The sequence below is a fragment of the Andrographis paniculata genome, unplaced genomic scaffold (genome assembly GCF_009805555.1).
Source record: "Andrographis paniculata isolate CXL003 unplaced genomic scaffold, ASM980555v1 Contig83END, whole genome shotgun sequence".
Taxonomy (NCBI): domain Eukaryota; kingdom Viridiplantae; phylum Streptophyta; class Magnoliopsida; order Lamiales; family Acanthaceae; genus Andrographis; species Andrographis paniculata.
This window is the reverse complement of record NW_026137621.1, coordinates 2260740-2284788: the sequence shown is the minus strand read 5'-3', so window position 1 is coordinate 2284788 and position 24049 is coordinate 2260740. Positions and strand designations below refer to the sequence as shown.

At 36.8% G+C, this 24049-nt stretch overlaps 2 protein-coding genes across 2 annotated transcripts; both read left to right on the top strand.

Moving 5' to 3' along the window:
- The first annotated feature begins 245 nt into the window (after positions 1-245).
- Positions 246-15182, top strand: LOC127241672 (G patch domain-containing protein TGH). The gene is made up of 16 exons (XM_051260829.1): positions 246-440; positions 1251-1341; positions 1440-1534; positions 2092-2195; positions 3137-3198; positions 3289-3363; positions 4436-4575; positions 6072-6147; positions 6239-6304; positions 6397-6471; positions 9065-9209; positions 11244-11730; positions 11854-12135; positions 12231-12356; positions 13939-14154; positions 14256-15182. Exons 1-16 carry the CDS (start codon positions 303-305, stop codon positions 14997-14999), a joined length of 2922 nt encoding a protein of 973 aa, XP_051116786.1. The 5' UTR covers positions 246-302; the 3' UTR covers positions 15000-15182.
- Positions 15183-22089: 6907 nt separating this feature from the next.
- On the top strand, positions 22090-23429 carry LOC127241690 (uncharacterized). Its single transcript, XM_051260866.1, has 3 exons — positions 22090-22563; positions 22647-22875; positions 22960-23429. Exons 1-3 carry the CDS (start codon positions 22090-22092, stop codon positions 23427-23429), a joined length of 1173 nt encoding a protein of 390 aa, XP_051116823.1.
- The last annotated feature ends 620 nt before the right edge of the window (positions 23430-24049 follow it).

Sequence of the window (24049 nt, the reverse complement as noted above, 5' to 3'; positions counted from 1 at the left end):
GTATCGTAGATGTTTCTATATAATTCCACAAATTTGCTATGCATTTACTACGTTGTACTATGGTAGAAATAATTAATATTTTTATAGAATAATTTTATAATAATACTATAATAATAGCGCAACACAAATCAAATACTGCCAATTGAAATTATGGATAACCGGTTCACGAGAGGCACTTTGGTGAACCGCGAACGGTCGTCATCAACCGGCCAAAACCTCTTCTTCTTTTCCATAAAGAGCAAACTTCGTGACAAAGTCGTTTCTGTCGATGAAGTTTACCGCCGAAAGGAGAAAAAGAAGTAATGTCGAGTGACGACGAAGATTTCGTGTTCTACGGAACGCCGATCGAGAGGGAAGAAGAAATCACGACCCGGAAGAAGAAGGCGGTCGCGGAGGCCTCTGGTCAGCTCAGAACTGCTCTAGCTCCCTGGAAACAAGAGGTGAATGCATCGATTGCATTCATATTACGGATAATTAATTATCACTTTCGTATTTTTATATTTACAATTGAAATAGTTTTTTGGCTATTTTGAATCGTGGGACTTTGAGTTGGATTATTTTATGGTTCTGATTATATTCTTAGGGTGGGTGCACTCTGATTTCTGTGGGTTCTGAAGTTCGTGACTTTTGTGGCTATAATTTTACAACTCAGTTTGGGATTCGATAGTTAAAGTAACTTTGATGTTCGAGAGCTTTTGTATTCAAATTGGTTTTATACATTGTGATTGATAGGTGCTTCTATTGAACTGTTGAAGGGAAGTTCAGTTCAATTTTAGGGTTCTTTTTTACACAAACAATTTTTGGTATTTTAGGATGTCATTCTTTTCTCCCTATTCATGGAGTTCAATTTAGGTCCAAGTTTTAATGAATACTATTACTGAATAAATATGTCAATTATATATATTTATATATTTGTACATATTCCTTACTGATATATTGTTTAAGGATGCTCCAAGTTATAGATTGTCAATGATACATGCTTCTATTGAACTGTTAAAGGGAAGCTCGGATCAGTTTTAGGGTTGTTATTCCCCTCATTTTGGGAATTTAGGATGGCATTCTTCTTTCCTATATTTCATGGCTGATATATTGTATAAGGATGCTTTTTGGGAGGATTTTTGCCTTAGCTTTCTTCGTTAGTTTTTGCAAAGCATCTTTCTCTCTCTCGTAAAGGAGAGCCATCGGAGTTTGGATGTACATAATGCTACCCAAATGTGAGCTGGCGCTTGATTGTTGTAATGAATTTTCAGGTTAGAGATGAAGAAGGGAGGAGGAGGTTTCATGGAGCATTTACGGGTGGTTTTTCTGCTGGTTATTACAATACCGTGGGTTCCAAAGAAGGTTTTATCTGTTGCTTATCTATTTTTCTGGAATTTCATTCTTGCTTATTTTGTGTATACAGTTTGGAATATTGTTTGGTTGTGGTTGAAAATTTTCAGGTTGGACACCCCAGTCATTCACATCATCTCGGAAGAATAGAGCTGAAGTTAGACAACAGAGCATTTTTAACTTCCTGGATGATGATGAAAAATCTGTAAGATCCATCATTTCACTTATATTTAGTATTTGGTATTTCATACACTTAATGAAATTGGTAGATCTTGTATCATCTATTGATTCAATTCTTGAACCTCTCTGATCTAGTTGTGAGGACTATGTGATTGGCAGCTGAACTGAATTGTCATGCTTGGGAATGTGTTAGGGTTTAAAAGTTTCTTGAGAGTATATATAATACCTTGTCAAAGAGTTTAATGTAAAGGAAATAGACTTTTTTTCTTTTTTTTGGTAAAGGAAATACATTTGCATTTTCATGTTGAAAGATCTTCTATCAGTTTGACCTCTAGAACAAAACATGTCTTCTTTAGTTAATATGACTTTTCAGTTCTCTTACCTTCTTTATATTTTAACATTTGTCTTTTTTTTTTTTTTTTTTTTTTTTTTTTTTTTTTTTTTCTTCTTCCGTGTTGTGCTATTATTTATCAGTTTCTGCCACATTAGAATGATTACAGGATCTTTTTAAGTTGGATGTTGGTTAATAGAACATTTCTTTTTGAGCACTCTTGATAAATAAATTGTGGTATTCTGCTCTAGGAATTGGAAGGCCGTTCCATAGGAACATCCATGCAATTTGATACTTTTGGGTTCACAGCTGCAGAGCTTGCACGTAAACAGGCAGAGAAGGAACAAACACAAAGGTCATTCATTTCTTATGTATATGTGTGTGCATTACACTATGTTTGCTTTCCAAGATAATATAACCTTGATATTATAATTATAGCGTAAAGATTTTGTTACCCTTAAGAGAAATTTTACCATTAAATGTATTATTATGTAATTTTTCTGTCAGCACGGGCAACCACTTTTCTGAAAAATGGGTAAATTATTGATGCCATTTTTTTAACTTGCTCTCGGTTAGCAGCTAAATTTCAGTCTTTGTATCTGATTTTTAGCTTCTAGTTTTAGCTCTCATTGCGCTGTCTGGACTCAAGTTTCCACTTTCCAAGCTGTAACAGGTTGATTATTTAATCTGAAATTGCTTTCCGATTCTTAAAAATATTTATTTTGACCCTTTTTTGGGTTTTAACTGGATTATATTAGGTTGTATTCTTTTGTGGGTTTTATCACAGAGGTTTACTATTCAAAATATATCAAATAAAATAATTAATTTCTTTTTTTATACTATACATCTATTCTACACTTAAAATATCACATTAACATCTATTAATATCACATCAAACAACTATTTAAATTCAACTTTTTACTATTCAAAAATCCAAATCCAAAAATCCAAACCCAGAAACAAACACACTGTTATTGTTTGCCCTGCTATCTTTAGTGGAAGATGCAGTAAAATGTCAGGATTAATGGTAGGGAAAAAAACTCCCTTTGAATTTCTTTATTTATTTTTATAGTGTGTATCTCAACATCCATACTTAATTCCTGTCACATTCTGTATCTCAATTGCTTTATTGATAGAAGTATCATGGCTGTCTTGAGGTCCCAAAGATCGTATCATTAATGCAGCCTTTAATCCTAACGGGACCCTTTTGTTTTGTTCTTGAAGTTCATTTTCCACTGCTTTTAAACATGCAAGAACTTTCTAGTCTCTGACTATTTTCTTTCTCATGTATTGTAGACCCTCAACTATCCCTGGACCTCTTCCGGATGAGCTAATAGTTCCTGTTACAGAATCTATAGGTTAAATTCTGATATTGGTCACAGTTGATACAATATTTGCACTACATGATGTAGTTCCACTTTTCTTAATTTTGTTCCTCTAACGAGCAGGTGTTAAATTGTTATTAAAGATGGGATGGCGGTTGGGTCGGTCTATAAAGGATTCTAACAGAGACTCACGTTATGGTGTGATTTTCCAGACTTTGGAACTTAATCTTTCTTTCTTTACTTTTATTGTTTGCAGAGATAGTTGAACGATGGGATATTGAGATAGCCATCATTGAGTAATGTTGCAATTATTGTGCCTGTGCAAATGAGCTTTTGTCTGATTGAAAGAGATTATACTATGTTGCAATTAATGTTGTAACTGTTTGCTTCGTGCGGTGCTAGGGGTAGTGAAGAGTTATGGTTTTGCTATAATTCGTTTCTCCGTTTCCTATGGGCCTAAGTTGTCTAATGTATAAAATTTCCTTTCCTTAAATACATTCAGGGAGAGAACCAGTTATCTTGTGTACGGTCCTTATCAGTGCATTATATCCTTGACGGTTTGATATCAGTTTGTCTTTCGCTTTGAGATCTTTGTGTGTTTTTAACTAAAGTTGTTCCTTCATTTACTCTCCTTTCTACTGTCAATTTGCACTCAATTCCCTTAGGAGAAAACTCTGTTGTCATGTTTCTGATTGATGTAATTTTATGAGTGGATTGTGCTTCTTGATGTCTTAATGAAGAGAAAACTCAGTTCTCATGAGTATGATTGAAGTAAATTCATATCACTGGATTGTGTTCTTGGTGTTCTAACGAAGAGAAAATTCAGTTATCATATGTAGTATGTACGATTGAACTAACTTCATGTCTCTGGATTATATGCTGTGTCCTAATGATGAAGGATCGAGTTATTATTGTTGCTCTCACTGATTTCTCAAGTTTTGAATAATGACCTTACTGCATTGTGTTGATGAAATGAATGTATTGGTTAGGAAATTGATGTGATTTGAAATTTTGAATACTATCTGATCATATCAGCTTGTACATCATTTCAACCACCTTCTATTGGACATCATTTTTTTATGTTATATCTGTTGTTATCCATGTTTTCATTCTTTGGTTCTTTTGAATTCTAATTCTTCTGCTTGTGCAAACAAATGCAGCATTTGAACATTATTTTCGCCCATCTGTTCCTGGTTTTCCTACATTTTCTATATCATATTTTCTTATATTGTTTGCTTATGTTTCGATTATGTTTGTCATTCTCGTGAAGATGCTCGAAGAAAAGGTAGAAAAGCATTTTTGGCGTTGTCTGACAATGCGGGTTCACAACTAGCTGACACAAAGTTTGATGAAGAAGATAATGCAGAGTTGCCATCTGATATTGATAAACAATTCACTAGAAACATACCGGTTAGATTTATGTGTTTCTGGGAGCTAAATATATTGATTGGTTGTAATTTATATGTAGTTTAGTATCCTTCCTGCCTGCTTTTAGATTATGCTTGTTATATTCTCAAATCTGAAGGATTCATGTTTGCTTAATACAATTATTGTTAGTGCAGGTAGGGTGAGTTTAAAAGTATGATCTTTCAAAGAATCTGGAATGTTTCACTATGTATGGTAGTTGGTTTAAAGATTTCTACAGATATATAACCTATCCAAAACAACCAAATGCATAACTTTATAATCAGTCAATCATTAACTCCATCTAATTCAACTTCTAATGTAATACTCATTTTTAAATATATGATGACCATAAAAAACTAATTATTACTCACTTCCCATTACACAATTCAGTAAAATATATGTAAAAATAAAGCTGTAAAAATCAAATATATGGCCAAAATTTCTTCACATACATATTTTTATTTCAAGATTGCGCAAAGATATTATTTCACAATCTCTTACTCACAAGCAAACAAAGCATCTTTTTAGAAGTTAGTGAACTTGATTGGCTTCACTTTAATGCCATGGTTAATTATTTCCTGTCATTTTGACAAATCCATAGCTGGTGGTTCTGTTTAAATTGCATGTAGTTGTGAAGAAATTTTTATGAAGGATTATGAAGAGCTATGATCAATATACAATTAACATCAAGATTTACTTGAGGTTTTACTGTTTTAGTGCTTCTCATGTGTAATGCTAAGCTCTTTTTCACATGATATTATTCCCTTGTAAACTGAATTGATATGCATTTCAGAATTGAGCATTTTATCAAAATGTTACAGTGGAAGAGCTGAAACCGATTTATAGTATTTTCTTGATATTATAATCAAAGATAAGGGTTAAATGTACTTTGGTTGAGTTTCTAATTGATGCCTGCTCATCTCTATACAGTTAGGTGTTATTTCAATAGATTTTGGGATGTCAGGTGTTAAATCTACGTTATAGTCATAAAAGAACAGAAAACAGCTATTAAAAAGAATGAACTGTGATATCTTAACTGGAGCATACTGCAGTGCTTGTGTGTTTGTTTATGAGTATAATATACTTTCGTGTTTTTGTATGAATATAAATATACTTAACGTGCATATGTTTAATATCTTTTTGAGTCAAATACAATGTTGGTAAGAAAAGATGAATACAAAGAATTTTATAATTTGGTACTTGACTCCAGTTCAGGTGACATGGGACATGCACAATGGCAACATGTGAAATTGTACTTAGAAATTTCTTCATTAAATGACATATAAGAGGGATGGGTGGAATGCACTCTTTTAATTATATTAGGGACAATAGATGTTGTACAATATGAGGTTGAGTTATTGGAATAGAAGGCCTCAAATTATATTTTTATACAAATATCCCTAAGGTTCACATATTTTTGCATCATGATGTGGCGGATGCTTCTTTTCTTTAGGCTTATTCATTCAGACTAACATTTTTATCTTTTATCGTTTTTGTAGGCATATGTACGCAACCCAAAACAAGATATGCATGGATTAGGCTACGATCCTTTTAGGCATGCTCCAGAGTTTAGGGGTATGCCAATTTCCAGTGCTTAGATAATTAACCCCAAAATGTATTATTTGTTCTCCTTACAATGTATGTAACTGTTTTGCTCTACTTTTAGAAAAGAAAAGGCAAAAAATGTCTGGATATAAGGGAATGGAGCATTATAGGTCTCTTTCCATAAAGGGTAAGCACTCCTTTTAGTTCTCTCAACTTAGCGTAACACCAATATTTGTTTTGTTTGCACCTTTTCCAAATTGTCTTCATATATGCTTTCAGGGAAGGTTGGCCCTGGTTTCGGTATTGGTGCTCTTGAAGAATTAGATGCAGAAGATGAGGATGTATATGCATCGGGTTAGTGATCTTTCTTCTTGTTTTAGTATATGCGACTAATTTCTTCAGCTCACCATCTCAAGTACATTTCTTTAGGCAAAATTTTTTGTTGATCTCTCTCTTTTTTTTTTTTTGATTCAGTAGGGTATATATATATATATATATTTATCTTGTAAATGATGTAGAGCTTCTGCTCATATTAAGAATAAACAATCCACACTTAATCTGCGACTGGGCCAACACTAGGTTCATTCTGAAAATTCTGATGTTTGAAAAAGTGAAAAGAATTAACTCCAAGGGGATATCTAGCAAATTTCCAAAACTGTAGAATAAAAAAACAGCCAATTTTTTGTCAATTATGAACTAAAAGATCTTTAGTGTGTGTAAATTTGTTGAGTCATTCTCTTAAGCTAATACACACAGTAGGATTTTAAGTGGTGTGTGTATTTGGAAAATATTGAACCTTGGAACGGTTTAAAGTTTCAACTTCAAACATTGATGGACTTGAGACCTCAACAATGATAAAATGATTCTGGAATGCTAGTCCTTGAATTTCTTTGGAATTCATTAATCCTTATCCATGAGTTTTAATAATGGGCTACATGTTTTTAGATATTGATCAAACGAAGGAAAGGAGTTACATAATTCTATCTCTAGGAATTTGTTATAACTTATTGATCTCACCCAGCTAATAGCAATTAACCAAAGAGATAGTTTGGATGTCATGCCATCAAGCTAATATTCTGAATTAAGTGTTGATCGATTTTCCAAACAGCCAACTGAGTGGTCTGGTTTCGATTATCTTTTAGACATTTGCACGACTGAGGTTTTTATTGCTGTGTTGCACCTTTCGTTCACTTACTTGGGAGCCTAGTTGGTGCAATAAGCAATAGTGTGGACTGTGGAATCCTATCTTAGAAAAAGTTGAAAGCAAACTTAGACGGAGGAGCGGCAAGCTTCTATCCTTCAATGGTCTCATCACTCTTGTCAAGTTAGTTCTGTCAAATATCCTACCATATCTTGTCCATTTTCAAGATTTCCAGCCACAAGTGTACCCGCTGAGAGATCAAATTTAGAGCTCTTGTTTGGGGCGATTTGGATGAGGGCCATAAATGCATCTCGTTAATTGGGGGATCCTATGCATAAGGAAACATTTGGGTAGAGCTGGCTTAGTCTCTATTTGCGATATTAATCAAGCTCTACTAATAAAATTGGCTTGGTGTTTCCAACAAAATGATAAAATGGTATTCCTTGGAAACAAGTAATCTGCGGTAAATATGGATTTCACTTGGGGGTATTTTGTCTTTTCATGCCCTAGATTAGAGTTTGTGTTAAAGCTTGGGCTTCAACAAAGGGACAAGGGGGATCACTATTTTTGAGGGAATTTAGCAACAAAGGGGGAAGGGAAGAGAGCATAGTTATCAATCACGGATAGCGGTGCGAAGTGGTCAATATCTAAAATGCTATAGCGGAATAGCGGATAGCGATATGACCGTTATTTAAATATTTAAAAATATATATAAAAATTATTATATATACAAAATTACAACAATAATACATAAAAAAACCTATAAATTAATTTCATAATTACCATTCAAACCAATAAATTGTCAAAAAAGAAAAAGATACAATCATAACTGTTAGTTGTTAAATCCGCCAAAGAATTTTCTTCTTCATTTTCGTCTTCCTCACTGTTTAATTACTCTTGTCTATGTATTCTTCCTCATCTTCTTAATTCTTATCCATTTATTCTATTGTATGTTTGTCACCTTACAAAATATCATTTTCTTTTTTAGAGTAGAAGTACCTTTAGTTTTCTTTCTCATTCATATTCTGATGTTTGGATCATAGTGTAGAAAGCAGACCCGTTAGCTATAGTAGCATCAACTATAATTTCCTCAGTCAAATTATCATTGTCACAGACTAACTCATTATCCGCAATTATCAAATTCTTCAATTAATATTTATTGGAATCATCAATATTGTTTAAAACAATAGGACCAATCATATCATTGCTACCATAACAATCTAACAAATTTTTGGTTATACTTGATATAAACCAAATCTTGAAATTTTTGGCTTTCTAATTTGTTTCTTTTTTTTGGAATAATCTAAAATTTAGTTAAAATTTAAGATAAATATTAATTTTTTTTTCGTCTATATTATAATGAAAAAAAAGGTGAAAGATTTCAATTATTTATATGTTAAGAAATAACCCAATGAGTTACAATAACGTGTAGCGTAACGTAGTGGAGTGCCGCTATAGGCTGCTACGCTGCTATTACGTTAACGCAGAATTGCGGAGCGGTCGTAGCGACAACGTGCCTTTCCGCTGACAACTATGGAAGAGAGGAAGCATGTTGGTAAAAATCAACAAAGAGAAGATGGGGTAGGGGGACTATACTGGAGGAAGTTTTGAAATTCGCTTCACTTCTGTTTCTTTTTTAGGCTTAATTATTATTTATCATAAACTAAAATTCAACCTACTTTTTTCTTCTTTGTGGTTTGAGTTACAAAGCAGATTTTAAATTGCTTGAACCATTGTTTTTCTTTGTTTTGGTTTCCTTGCAAGATATTCCTTTTCTATTGTCTAATTTCCGGCATTTCTAAACAGGTTATGAATTTCAAGATAATTTTGTGCAAGAAATTGAAGAACCTTCAAGAGTGAATGTGGATAATTTGCGAATATTAGATAAAAAGGGACAAGGTGTCCTGCTTGGTTTCAAAGCTGCAACTTCTTCTGATGGCACATTAGAAAGGTAGTTATTCTTGCAGTTTTCTTCATCTTGAGTAGTAATTTAACAATATTTTTCGTCAACATGATTTCTTTACTGAATCAATATCTAAATTAATGGTTTAACCATGAAGGCAAAAATGAATTAAATTCTATACAATCTGCTTTCTGTCGGCTATATTAGGCCTATTGTTTGGGCAGTTAGCTTGTTGGAGTTGTCATTTTTCATGCTTTTGCCTTAGTATTTTGGTTTGCATCATCTTTTATGAGCTTACTCTTCCACAGATTTATTTCTTCTATATCCTTATTGAAAAATCTTCTACATTAATTCTCCTTGGGAATTTAGGGTTTGTTTTTTTACCAAAAATTTTCCAACACATTTCCCCAAAAAATTAAGATACTACACACATTTATTATTTTTATATTATCTACACAATTCCCTACATCTCATATCAAAAAAAAAAAAAAAAAAAAATTTCAAACCAAAACACAAAACAATCACACCCCTAGTATTTAAAACTGTTCTCCTTGATGAATTAATACCCGTTTTCTTTTCAACACTCTCTACATGACCTTTCATATTCTAAGGTTATCGGATTAGATTGAAGGGAGGTAGTCTAAATCAGTCTCATTCTAGTTTGCTTATTGTTAAATTTGAACTTCATTGAAATGTTGAGGATTAGTTTGTCAATTTCCATTATTTAAAGATACATCAATACCATTCAAAGTTTGACTTGGTTTTTCCTGATTTTAAGAGGAAAAATGAATCAACATATAGTTTTTAGTCCTAATAAACAACTGATATACAGTATCTAAGGTATTACTGATCAAACATGCCCGGAGGGAAAATGATATGGTGATAAGTCATTCCTCATTTATGGTGGGGTGAAGAATAGTATACTATACAACTACACCAATTGATTCGTTTGTCTAAAAATACAAATGTATCTACCTACCTACCAAATATAATGAGATACAAAATACATGATATTAAATGTAGAACAAGCATATCCTACCACCTCCCCTCAATGATTCTCTGAACAGCTCTAGCTATTTCCATGGCGTGAATGGAGTTGAATTATGAGTTCTATAATTCTGTGACCAACAATCAGTCCACCTTTATATGCCTTGTTCTCTGATGGAACACTGGATTACATATGAAGAGCTCGGAATGATGATTGTCCATTTTATGTATAACCCAATTCTTCCAATATATTAAACTGCCAGCATCAGCATTAATTTGGTTTCAATGTTATAGCACACAGTCTAGAGATAGCTGTTTCCTTCTTCAAGTCAAAAGATTCTTTTAGATCCTGTCTTTTATATTGTTAGATTAGGCCTGGTTATTTTGGTTAGATTAGGCTTGCACAGGTTACTTTGTATGTATATTTATTTGTACTAATTCTTAGCAAGTACATATTGTTGAGCATATAGACTACATATTTACATAAACCATAGTCATTCACATATTCTGCATTGGCATTTGTTTTGATGCTATAGAATATAGATTCTAGCCCATTGCAATCTTTCATACCTGTGTTTATTTACGTATTCTTCTTGTTATAGTTACATGGGCACCTTGTTGATCTTTATGTCAGTGATTTGGGTTTTTAGTGAATATTATCTGAGGTTCGGAAGGAGATTGGGAGTGCTGAAGAATCCTTTAATCATCCTCTTGAGAGAATGTATGTCGTTATCATGGTCGTAAAGAAGGGGAATGAACTGAACAACAACAATTAAATGTATCAGTATTTTAATCCTTTTCCTATTCTACATTTTGATGGGATTAAAACAATTTTTCGTCCTCTTCTCTCCTCTTGACTTTCTTAAAATGGATTGTCAAGTATATACTCCTTTTTCTACTGAAGCATCCTACCAAGTACATTGTATGAGTAAAGGATGGGATGGTTTGTAAAATAGTTTCATCATCTCTAGTTATGATGTAAATGGCACTAGCAGTTATATTTCTCAATAGCTTGTACCACTTTCATACCACTTTAGGTTTATATCTGATATTTATTGGTGATAAATGCCGGCTTATTGTGAATGGTATTTGCAGATTTTATCCACCTACAATTCCAAAGGACTTTGTTCCCCACCATAAGTTTACTTCTCCTCTTGAATATGGTGGCCGGAATGCTGAAATTCCTCCCCCTGAGGTCCCTCCTCCAGAAGATAACAATCTGAAGGTTATGATTGAAGGGGTGGCTACTATAGTTGCTCGCTGTGGAAAATTGTTTGAGGATCTCTCCAGGGAGAAGCATCAGTCAAATCCATTATTTGGTTTCCTTAATGGAGGAGAGGGATCTGATTTTTATGCAAGGAAACTCTGGGAAGAGCGCCAAAAGCGTGGTGTACAACCCAAGCCACTGGATGAGAAAATGCCTTGGAAATCAGAACAGCTAACTGCTGAAAACAGAGGGAAAATGTTAGGTGAAAAACCACTGCAAAGTAGCTCAAAAGGACCAGACTCTTTGGATGCTTCAAGTGCTTCTGTCAATATCCAATTTCAACTCTCCGATACCTTCACCAAGCCTGCTTCTGCTGTGAGTATTTCTAACTATTACTGTTGATAGAACTGACTGGTCATAATTAGCATATTAGTGCTTCTTTCTAATGAGCTATGTTAATGTTTTTCATTCCTTTGAAATTTGTGATAAAATGAACAGCCAGATTCTACTAAACCCTTCCATGACGATCCTGAAAAGCAGAAAAGGTTTGAACAATTCTTGAAGGAGAAGTACGAAGGTGGTCTTCGAACTAAAGATTCTGGTGGTGCCAGTAACATGTCAGAATCTGCTCGTGCCCGTGAAAGATTAGAGTTTGAAGCTGCTGGGGAAGCCATGCGGCAAAAAAGTTCAGGAGACAACAGCAGGGTCACTAGTCAGTTGCTTGCTGATTTGTCAGCCTCTGCTGGGTTACAATTTACTGTCGGTGGGAGTGGTTCTGAGGTATATTGGTTACATTGCAGATTTATAGATTTATGTTATGGTTTCAGCTAGCTAGTTCCATGCCCTAACTTCATGACATGAATGGCTGTGTGCAGAAGGATGTACAGCAGGATGCAGAAGCCATCGCTATAGCATTGTATCCCAAAAGGGAAGAGTTTCAGTGGCGACCTGCGCCAATTTTATGCAAGCGATTTGATTTGGTTGATCCATACATGGGAAAGGTAGTAAGTCTTATGGTTTATATTCTGCCATTTCAATCAGTAGTGATCCTACTCTCTCTCTCTCACTTGTTCATTTTCACCTAATATGCACATCCATTTTTATTTCTGTTGGAGTTTTTAATATTATTGATGTGAAGCCAAGAATCAAGACAAATGTATATAACAAAAGTACTATCGTCATACATGCTTTTGCAGGGAAAGTAAGCATATAGAATTTATATGATGATCAATTGATTTCAACCACATCTGTTAGAAGCTCGTTAGGGTTTTAATTTCTTTTGGTGTGACCATACTTTATTTATTAAGTCATGCCTGTATAAAATGTAGGCCATATTTTGGACTTCAGGTCTTACTGAATCCAATTTAGTCTAACAAATCCTAATCTTTAGTTAAACAAAACCTGTTCTAGATTTGCACAAAATACTGTCAGCCGCTGTACCTATTAGAGATGATGCATCTAAGACCCACCGAACTTGATAGAGAAGACGTCACCACCACCATAAGTTGATAGGAAGCCGGACCAGCAATGCACTGCACATTGACATTATGCTGTTGGCATATACGGATATGGAAGAGAGATTGCAAAACACTGAACAACTAGCAGGAGTTATGAAATACATGATTTCTACTTCTATAGGATTGTCATCTATTTCCTTGCGTAGACATGTAATAAAGCTTTCCTAGTCAATTTGCAGTGGGTGCTCCAAATAATTAAATAGAATTCTTATTGGATAGAATTCAGTACAAGTAGGACAAATTGCTATTAGGATTAATGCATTATGTAGGGATTTAGTATATTCCTGTTGTTATTCATCAAGTTTTCATAGGAGATCATTTACTCTGCTTATAGAAATCCAACCTATAATTCTTATATTCTGAATTGGAAAATAAACATAACTGTTTTACTTTTTAGAAATCTGTTCCTGCGTTAAGTGCTCAACTTGATTCATCCTTACTGATGCATATGGTAGAACTCCCAATATAAGAAGAATGCTAGAAAGGTGTTTGCTTTTAGTTGCTGTGCACTACTAGTTCATGTTAAATCAGAGAGCTGCTCGTGGAATAAGACTGTTAAAATTAACTGATGCTTTTGGGTTCGCAAATGTGGGTTATTGGTCATTGCTGTGATGATATTGTTGAGAGGTTAGAATTAGGTGTCACCTGTAGAACAGACATTGATGCTACTTGGTGCTGTAATTGGGTTAACTAAGGGGGATTTCTGGTTATTCTTGCTAGAATATCACATTTTAGTTTGAATTAAACACAAATAAAATGAATGCTGGTTCATCACCTATGTTTGTTGACTTACTTTTGGTTCCTGTTCTCTTCTCATGGATTCTATTCGAGAACATATTGTGTTATGGTTTGTCTATCAAATGCTCTTTCTGATAAGTTAAATTGGGTGTGTTTACTTGTGTTTTGAATTGTTTTGAGTGCAAAAAAATATTTCACTGTAGATTGATTAGAGTGAAAATGGAGGCATAACAACATGACACACCCAATATTTATCTTGACATTATTTTCTTATCAATGTAGCCACCAAATATTCTCTTTATTTGACATTATGTGCTTGTCAATGTAGCCACCCCCTCCTCCACGGTCAAGGAGCAAATTGGACTCTCTAATTTTCATGCCTGATTCGATCAAAACTGCAAACACGCAAGAACATATTGCGAACGATCTGGGTTCGTCCGAGGTTCTACAATTGCATGGTGCAAAAGGCAGAAAAACAGCTGCTAATGAAGTTGAGACTGAGGTGGAAGTTGAAAATGTTGAGCGGCCTGTCGATCTTTACAAAGTATAATTCTTCCTTTTTCTTTTTTATTTTTTTCCCTCCAATTATTTATTCATAGTCCTGATTATATATAATTGGGTTTCTATGAATGTTCTTCTTTTCAGGCAATATTTTCTGATGATTCCGAGGATGAGGAAAACAAAGCGGCACCAGAAGAACTGGAGGATACAGAAAAGAAGATAGAAGTTGCGAACACAACATTGAACCGACTAATGGCTGGGGACTTCTTGGAATCACTGGGGAAGGAACTGGGGCTAGCCGTTCCTCCTGAGATGCGACTGCCGGAGAATAAAGCTGGTGCACGGGTTGCAGTAAAGGAAACGGATTATACCGATAAAGGAATTGTGGATTCTCCAGCTGGAAAAAAGTTTTCAACTGCTCATGATGTTGCTGGCAGTTCAACAATTGGAGCAACTGCTGAAACTAAACCTGATGATCGAAACAACACTCAAGAAACGAGGACCAAACTTGTAGCGCCCACAGGGGGAGGTGAAAACAGCAATTCAAAGGTCCTGTCCACGAAGAATCTTGAAACTCCTGGAACTCGGAAACAGAGTAGAAGCAGCAGTTCATCAGAAGATGAAAGGAGAAGAAAGAGATCTAGGAGTCGAAAGCATCAAAGCAGCAGTTCGGATAGTGATTCATCTGAGGATTCCGATGATTACCATGATCGCCACAGGCGCTCTACGTCCAGAAGAAAAGACAAGGAAAGGAGGCGAAGCAAAAAACATTCGAAGCACCACCACCGGAGCAAACACAGACGGGGAGATTCTTCTCCCAGCCGATCCCATCGTAGCTCTGAAAAACGCGAACACCGGAATTCGAAGAATAATAGATATGAAAGGTGAGGGCAGTGGTGGTAGAGTGGAAAGACAAAGGTTTCGATGATGCTATTTTCTTTTATGTCTGTTTGGCTGGATTGCTTTGTGTATTTTGTACTACATTTCAGAAGCAGTATATACTGAGAATTGTTTTGCTGCATTACAATTACAGAATGATCGAAAGTAATGGTGCACTTTGTTGGATCTTCATTGGTATGTGGGGCGGGCTCTGTTGATTGAGTTAGTTTGCTTTGTGGGACTTGAATCAAAGGTATTTTAAAATTATTTTAATTTTAAAAAAACTATGCTAGAATTAAAACAAGCAAAAATAATGAGATGAAGTGGTGTATATATATATATTTTCTCAATTTCAAGATTTGTCTCTAAAATACAATATAAGTTTTTAGTATGTATGTGACAAATCCAGATAAACGAAGTTGTAAGTCTAAGGTCTTTTCCAACCCACCCCTAAATTCCCCAATTTTTGCAAATATGTACATGTTACTCCATAATGGAGTAACACTATACCTTCACTCCATTTTTGGAGTAAAGTGTTTTGTGTATTTTGTGGGGTTTTTTGTATATTTGTATTTTTTTTGGGTGTATTTGTATAATTTTATTTTTTTAGGAGATGATAACCATGCTGACTTTTCACATTAGCACGCGTCATATATGCAAACAATACATATTAGTATTAGACATAACACATACTATGTATAATAAAAATATGTTCTGTTTTTTAATAATAACAAATGTACTATTTTTTAATAATAACAAATATGATGTATACGCTTTCTTGCTCGTGCTTGTAGCTCTTCCTTATCTGTTTTTGGTCTTATCGCCTTGTCTATTGGTACGCTCAATGTCACCTAAATTCCTTCAACTCTCTTATGTCAAAGGAACTGGTCACTTTGTCAATCTTCTTCAATCCTAGGTAAACTCGGAAGTTTGGGATCAGGGAAGCATTCATTTACGTTGAAGCCAATAGGGAAAGAGTTTACACCGACCTACCAATCCAAGCTTTACCACAGATCGATCCGAAGCATCGTGTGCTAAAATCATTCATGTGTTATTAGTTCATGTGATGTATTTGTATTATATTAACATATATTGTTTATAATATTATTATGTGTTGTCTAATAAGCACACGATGCACAATGTTGAATTTTAAATTCAACACTGCAGCCGCCTTCATAATTTTATATTTTAAAAAGTGATTTTATTTTTTAAAAAAATAATGTATAATTTTATTTTTTAAAAGTGCTGTAATTCTAATTTTTGGAAAGTGATATATAATTTTGTTCACTTTAAAAACAAAGCATGATTTTAATTTTTTTAAAAGTGATAATTTTATTTTTGGAAAGTGATATAAGTTTAATTTTATAAAAATAATGTGTCATTTTATTTTTTAAAAGTAATATATAATTTTATTTTCTTTAAACATAAATTATATATGTATGGATTATAACGTAAAATAAATTAAAGTTGAGGTGTAATTTATAAATATGAAAGTTATATAAATAATATAAAAGAAGAAAATATAAAGAATATATTTTTTAGAGTGAAAATTGAAGTTTATTATTGAAGTAAAATTACTATAAATCAAGTGTATTTTTACTTTAGCTACTGCAAAAATAGAGTGTAGAGTTGGAGATGAACTAAGAGTTTGAATAACACTAAAAGAAGTGACGGTAAGTGGTTGAAAACAATTTGTATAGTTACAAAAGCATAAAAATTAAAATAAACAGACACACAGTTAAACAAAATGTTGCTGAGTTGTCTAATTTGCAATGGATCGAATCCGTCTCAAATGTTGCTGAGTTGTCTAATTTGCAATGGACTGTGTCGGTTGCAAATTCCGTGCAGTTACGAATACCAATCCTCGTCGGTAGACTTGCCCAAACGGTTCAAATCGCCGATTACGATTTATCAGAATTTCAAACTAAAATCGAATCGTCCGAATAACGGTTTCGATTACGGTTTATTACGGTTTGACGGTTTCGATTACGGTTTACGAAACCGACGGTTTCGGTTTAAAAACCGCCGGTTACGGTTTGAACCCACCGGTTTATATTACTCTTTTTCTGATTTTTTTAATATTAATTCTTACGATTAATTTTCATTCCGATTTTAATTTATTAAATCTTTGTATTTTTGTGAAAAATTATATAAATAATACTTCGTTTTTATAAAATAATTATTTATCAATTTATTAATTAAGAATTAAGAATAAAACTATAATATATACAATTGTTTAATAAGTTAGTTTTTAAATTAAATCACATTATTGGAATTATTTTTTTTAAAAAAAAATCGCCAAAACCGTCGATTTCGGTTCGAACCGCCGGTTTGCTCCATCAAATATCGGTCGTCAAATATGCGTAAATTAATATTGACCATTCACTTAAAAAAAATAAACCAACCCAAACCGCTGGTTCAAACCGAAACCACCGGTTTCGATTCCAAACCAACGGTTTCGGTTTGAAATTTAGCCCGCCCAAACCGTTCCAAACCGCCGGTTTGGGCAGGCATAATTTTACAAATATATATATATATATATAAAATATATTGTCCAAACCGCCAGTTCAAACCGTAAACCAGCGGTTTGAACCGGCAGTTTACAGTTTGGCTCAAACACAAACCGAAATCAAACCGTCGAATTCACAGTTTCGGTTCGGTTTGAGCCTGGTTTCGGTTCAAACTGAAATCGTTGGTTCGTAAATCGGAAAACCGACGGTTCGAATCGGCGGTTCCGAACCAAATGAGCAAGTCTACTCATGGGTCCCTTCGTTACTTTATGGGATACACCATATGTGTAGGATAAAGGAACAGTGTTTCTTTAGGCCAGATGATCTCGTAGGAAAATGAGGACATTTTGGGTGTGTTCCTTTAGGCCATAGTTTCCCAAACCTACTGTTAGATTACTGTGTGAGCAATTTTGGGCGCGAGACTGTGCCTACACCCGACAACCTCTGCATCTACACAAGTAGGTTTTGACTGTTTTATACTCATCCTTTATTTTTATTTGTTTTTTCTTTTTTTCATCTTCCTCATCTATCATAATCGATTTCCATCGTCCCCATCTCCACAAGCAAATTTGGAGGGTCCATCTCTGCATATCTCGGCGAGGGAAGCGTCCGTCTTGTAGAACTCGGCGAGGGTCGACGTTAATCGGGAGGCAGCGAGAAGACGCTTACCCTGCTCATTTCGTCATTCACGGTACGCCATAATTTCACTTCCGTTTTCGATTTTACGGGGGTTCGACAGATTTGAGTAGTCCGTAGGCGTCGTATTTACGTGGGTCTATTTATTTCAAGATTTTGTGCTACCGGGTTTAGGGTTTAGCCATAGTATTTCGTTTCACGGGAAGAAGTTCCCTGTCACATCGGGTTTCAGATTTCAAATAGGCATAAATGTATGGTACGCCGTTTACTTGAGGTAGGTTATTTTGTTTGTGTTGTGGGCATTTCTTAGGAAAAATTATAAGCATCGTGCCGCGCCTCCGGTCGCTCTTGGTCGGGTTCGACGCCCGGCGAGGAGGACGACCACGTTCGGACGCACCCCCCGTTACTCCTTCCGTTAGATCTTCTAACTTGGTCCGAAGACAGGAAGATGTACGTCATTACCTTAGTTAATGTGTGTCGTAATTTCGGGTTCGACATTTTGTAGGAGAACTTTGCTGTTACTCACCTCACAGTTGCTACGGGGGCGTGTGTACTCACGTAGTTTAAACTAGATTAGAATTCATAGAAGATGAATGTGTAAATTGTAGGAGGACGTTCTACCAAACTACATTTCGAAATAAGAATGCGCCAATGGTTTGGTCGTACTCGTAATAATGCCTGTCGGCATACGATCTTCGATCCCACTAGATGTGTGGAATCGGTAACAAAAAATGCACTCGTATTGTAGTGTTATTGTTGCTAAATTCGAGTGTCACCTAGAGCCTCGTCAACGTAGCTAGAAATGTAGCGGTGACGAATCGAATATATGAGTTCTCCTAAAATAGGTAAGTCGTTAAGTAGTCTCGTACTAACGTTGTCACGAGCGGGCGGATAGTCACACCGCCAAACCCGAATGGAGCCCCCTTGGAGTATGATATTGTGCGTATCCATATGATGCTTTGTAACTATGTCATGCTTTCGATTGAGTATTCCTTTGTTCCTTTCCAGTGGTGCACGGTAGGGGGTTCCCTTTGTACAACCACACTAGAGAACCCGTGAATAGCAATCTTCACGGGCCTTTATGTCCGATCGCGTATAAGGGGTGATCTTCGACAATGTCAACGAGGTACGCCTTCCTACATTTGGGATCCGGTAGGGGTGCGAACTTATGACGTGGCTATATGGAATGTTTGATGTACCTTAATCCCCAATAATCGTAATTGTTCAAGTCTTTCTTCCTATTGATTTGCAATAAATGTGCTTGCAATATTCCTATCTTCCCTGCTCTACATGTCCGTAAAGAGAGTGCGAAGCTGGAGGCACACCATGTCCCGGATGCCCATAGCTCCGTCGAGAGTTCTGTAATCGTCTATAGCCACAAAAGAAAATGAAAGATACCCATCTGCACTGCGCCGTCAATCGTGAAAGTACATTATTCCTTATGTTCTTCATAGTAATCGCTTTTGTACTTCGTTTCGTATTTTCTCTTGTTCTCCTTCGTAGATGCCTCGTCGCCGTGCTGTTGAGGGAGCTGTGCCCCGTCCCCCAGCACATTGGGATTACGAATTAGAACAATATTTCACTCACATATGTTGGACGCACTTTGTTGCCGAAGAAATGAAGGGGAAAAACTTTCCTCCAGAGGTGTGGTCGGAAATAGTAAAGGAGTTCTTCGAGGAAACGGGCTGAGACTACGATTACGAGCAACTCTATGGAAAATTCGAGCGGATGAAACTTCAATACGACCATCTACGTGACCTTGTTGTACGTCAAACAGGACTTGGTTGGGACGCGACGACAGGGGTGGTACTCGCTAGCGAGGCTTAAAAAGTTGCTTGGTTATCGGTAGCACTTTTCATCCCAACACATAATTAACGTAGGGGACTAGCGCATTCTCTGATGGTAGCAGTTGTGGAATTGCAGGCACATCCCGGGGACGGCCACTTACTGACGCGGCCGTTCGCGCACTTTGATTACTGTCATGAAATATTCAAGGGCTACTATGCCAACGGGGACGCCGGCCAATCGAACCGTGCCCCTCCACGCGGCATGGATTCGGCGCAGAGAAGGACGCAACGAACGGACCCCAGGAGTGCCGGTCCATCTAACGTTGGAGTAGAAGACCTACACGATGAGTTTGATGGTTCGGGCGGGACATCGACGATGAACGAGGACTATACCAGTAGCCCGTCAATGCAGCTCGTCGTCGGCGTGGGGGAATCTCAGTGAATGAAGAGTTCACACGGAGAATTGAAGGACAAATTCGGAGGGGGTACGAGATGATTCAACAGAGTTTACTTGGTAGGGACAATGAGCGCCGCGAGACTCTCCTCCAAGCGCAGACTATTCTTGACTCGTTCACCGATCTTCCCGACGTGGCGTTGGTCCACGCGTTACGTGAAATATCTTTCCTAGACCGTCGAGTGCTCTTCCTCTCGTGGATGCCCGTGAGGCAGAGAATGTGGGCCTTTTCTTTTGCGCCGCAGTAGTCATGGAACCTGATTTACGTTTTAAGTTTATGGAACCGACTATGTCATCTTACGTGGTCGTACCTTGTCTAGTAGTCGTTTGAGTGAATGTTTCCAACTGTGCCGCCCTTGCATGCGGCTAGAAGTACGCTTGATTGTTATTTTCGAAATTTCCTACATTTGATTTAACCTTCTTTATTCAGTTACTATGGCGACTAATATTGGAACGAACTCCAACGCCGACAACAATGGTAACGGCGGTTATCCTACCTTTAATGATAAAGAGTCTCGAGAGGAGGATGAAGAGGAAATCATCAGGTGCAATGAGTCGGACGAAGATGACCTATCGCGCGGTCAATCAATTATTTCACCTACTCCGTGATCACAATTTAATGTAATATAAGGGAAGGGATCGTCTCCACAGGGATTGTGTGATTCACTCTTTCGTATTCTAATGCAGTAAATAAAGGGGGATTTTATTTTATTATCTAATTAAAATAAAATAACAAAGCAATTAAATTAAAGGGGAACTGACTATCAAGAGGATGTCTGGCTCAAGGGATGATGCAGTTATGACACTTATGTTTTATCATTAATTCAATAAAATTAATTCTTATTAAAGTATCAATAAATTGGTTATAGTTATCAACAAGCTCTGACAACCAATTTTTCCTTACAGTGTAGGTAATTAAGGTACGACCGTTAACTACCCCTAATTAAGCAAATAAACCTAGGTGCGCCCATAAGAATATTGCCTAACCGCATTGTAATTTAGAAAAACCCAATTCAAAACAATTACTACCTAAGAGAAGCAATTAGATTTGATTGTCTAACCCCCGGGAAGGAACTATTCAACCCGGCTGTCACCTATTCAAGTGTGAATAGAATTACGAATATCCTACTTGAATTGACTTTAGATTATCAGACTAATTTAAATATTGGTACCAAAATATTCAATCAATCTAACAATCACAAACGCTATTATCAGAATTAGACAAATATTGATAATCAAAAAGAACTTTTATAAAGAAAATCAAGAATCTCCAAAACAAAAGAACCAAAACATTATCACCCCTCAAACCAGAAAAGTATCTACTCCATAATTAAATAACAAAGAACAAAAGAGAAAGATGAAGTCATAGTGGGAGGGGGAAATCTTCTCTGTCGATTTGCTCCTCCGCGATATATGGATATGTCAGTCTCCTGCTCCTGTGCGTATCTGCCCTAGCCGTTCTCCCCATTTTGAAACGTGTGATCCCTCATTTTATTTAATGTTTGCCTTAATTATTTTGTAGATGGGCTTTTGGGCCTTTAATTAATTTTATTTCTTTTTTTTGCCAATTATGCCAAATTTAATATTTGTCCTCTGCACACAGCAAATAAACAATTCGCATATAAATTAGGTAGAATCCAATCAAAATCACCCAATTATCGCATATGATATGAATATAAAACGCATGCGATTTCTAACTATCAGAAGAGCGGATGGAAGTAGCATACGTGGAGGCATTGCATGGCATGTCCGGCATTGCCGCAGCCGCATTTGTACAATGCTTGCAGCCAAGACGTTGCTACGACTCTTTGTTGAGTGGTTCAGCATTTACACAAGAGCTTATAAATGGACATCCGGTCAGGATTAAAAATCTTTTACGAGTGACGAAGGAGACTTTCCTACGTATGTGCGATACGTTGACTGTGCGAGGATTAATTAAACCACATGTACAGACGCGTGTAGGGGTTCATGAGGCTGTCGCGATCTTTCTACATACAATTGCCCACTCTAATAGGCATTGTAGCCGTGCGGAGAGATTTCAACACTCAACACACACCATCTGGCACCACGTGAAACGAGTAAGTGAGGTATTGTGTCTACTCAGATTCGAGGTCGTCTCCCCAGGAGATCAAAGTATCACTCACCCTCGCATTGCAAACAACCGACACTTTATGCCTTTCTTTAAGGTATAACTTGTCCTCTGTGGTCGTCATTGTACCTTACCACTTCAAATCGATACTATTGTACTATCCTATAACCTCCTTTACAGGATTGTGTTGGGGCCTTTGATGGTACCTTGATCCATGCAAGCGTCCCTGTTGCGGATGCACCGCATTTCCGCAGTCGGCACGGACATACCGAGCAGTCTATCTTGGCCGTTGTAGACCATGATATACGGTTCGTCTATGTATATACGGGTTTTGAGGGGAGTGCACACGACTCCCGGGTTCTAAATCACGCAATAGCCGTGTCACAAGACTTTCCTCTACCCCCGCCAAGTTAGTTTACCCACATTCGTACTCGAAGTTATCTTACGGGCGTGTACCCATGCCTACTCCTCTAACGTATGCGGGGTGTGATAGGTAAATACTATCTGGCGGATTCGGCATACACCAACTCCGCCTTGACACTTACACCCTTTCGCTCCCATCGCTACCATTCGCAAACATTTCGCGACACTCCAGGGGGTCCGCGTGGTCCGAAAGAATTGTTTAACTATCGACACTCTCAACTTCGCAATGTCGTCGAGCAAGCCTTCGGGGTTCGTAAGCAGAGGTTTGCAATCCTAAGAGGTCCAATGCCGATTTATAAGTTTTACCTGCAAGTAAACTTGGTCCAAGCGTGTGCTACTGTGCACAATTTGATGGTAGCGGCGGGCGAGAACGTAGAAAACCACGACGGAGAAGGCAGTGAACCTGCACTTGAGGAAACGGGGAACTCAACCACGGGCGACCCACTCCCGGATGAGTACCTGGAACTATTTGACAACCCACACAGGAATCAGTTTCGCGAACACCTTGCTAATAGAATGTGGACAAGCAGAGATTGGTAAAACGTAACGAGGGAATCAAAACTAATCCGTAGACGTATGGTAATTAGAATTTCTAAGTTAGGGCCCTTTTGGCCGTACTTTCAAATTCTGCATTACGGTTTAAATGTTGTAATGTATGGGCGTAATATATTAGCGTATACCGGTTTGTCTGTATGACAATAGAATTGGACATTCTTCGTATTCTATGTGCCGCAGTTGATTCAAGATATTGTCCCATGAAGTGCACCCCCGATGTGCTGTATGTGGAACACTCATGCCGAAGCGCATAAGCCGTACTGCTAAGAACTCTGGCCGTCCTTACTTTTCTTGCCCATATTGCCCTCGTAGGCAAGGATCCTTTTGGTGGTGTTCGGAGTGGGAGGCCACCGTGGTACAAGATGCCATAACACAACAACCGTTCACTGGGGGAGCATCAAGTACAACACTTGTAAGGAATGGGCAGAACAAAGGAACGCAGATGGGGGACTGGGAATTGTGGTTCCCTACCGAAACGGACGCAGAGCTTCGACCACATAAAGGGCGAACCTGCAAGTGGATAGTCATTTCAATGATCGTAGTGTTCGTCGTATGCTTCTGGCTTGTCATTTAAATCATGCAACCGTAGTCCCTTCATTAGTGTA

Excerpts from the sequence above, each read along its gene's own strand:
- LOC127241690 (XM_051260866.1), top strand. The coding sequence starts at position 22,090 with ATGGAAGTAGCATACGTGGAGGCATTGCATGGCATGTCCGGCATTGCC. Across the intron at positions 22,564-22,646 it reads ACTTTATGCCTTTCTTTAAG|GATTGTGTTGGGGCCTTTGA; the intron begins GTATAACTTGTC and ends CCTCCTTTACAG. Across the intron at positions 22,876-22,959 it reads CTTTCCTCTACCCCCGCCAA|GTAAATACTATCTGGCGGAT; the intron begins GTTAGTTTACCC and ends GGGGTGTGATAG.
- LOC127241672 (XM_051260829.1), top strand. The coding sequence starts at position 303 with ATGTCGAGTGACGACGAAGATTTCGTGTTCTACGGAACGCCGATCGAG. Across the intron at positions 441-1,250 it reads TAGCTCCCTGGAAACAAGAG|GTTAGAGATGAAGAAGGGAG; the intron begins GTGAATGCATCG and ends ATGAATTTTCAG. Across the intron at positions 12,136-12,230 it reads TCGGTGGGAGTGGTTCTGAG|AAGGATGTACAGCAGGATGC; the intron begins GTATATTGGTTA and ends GGCTGTGTGCAG.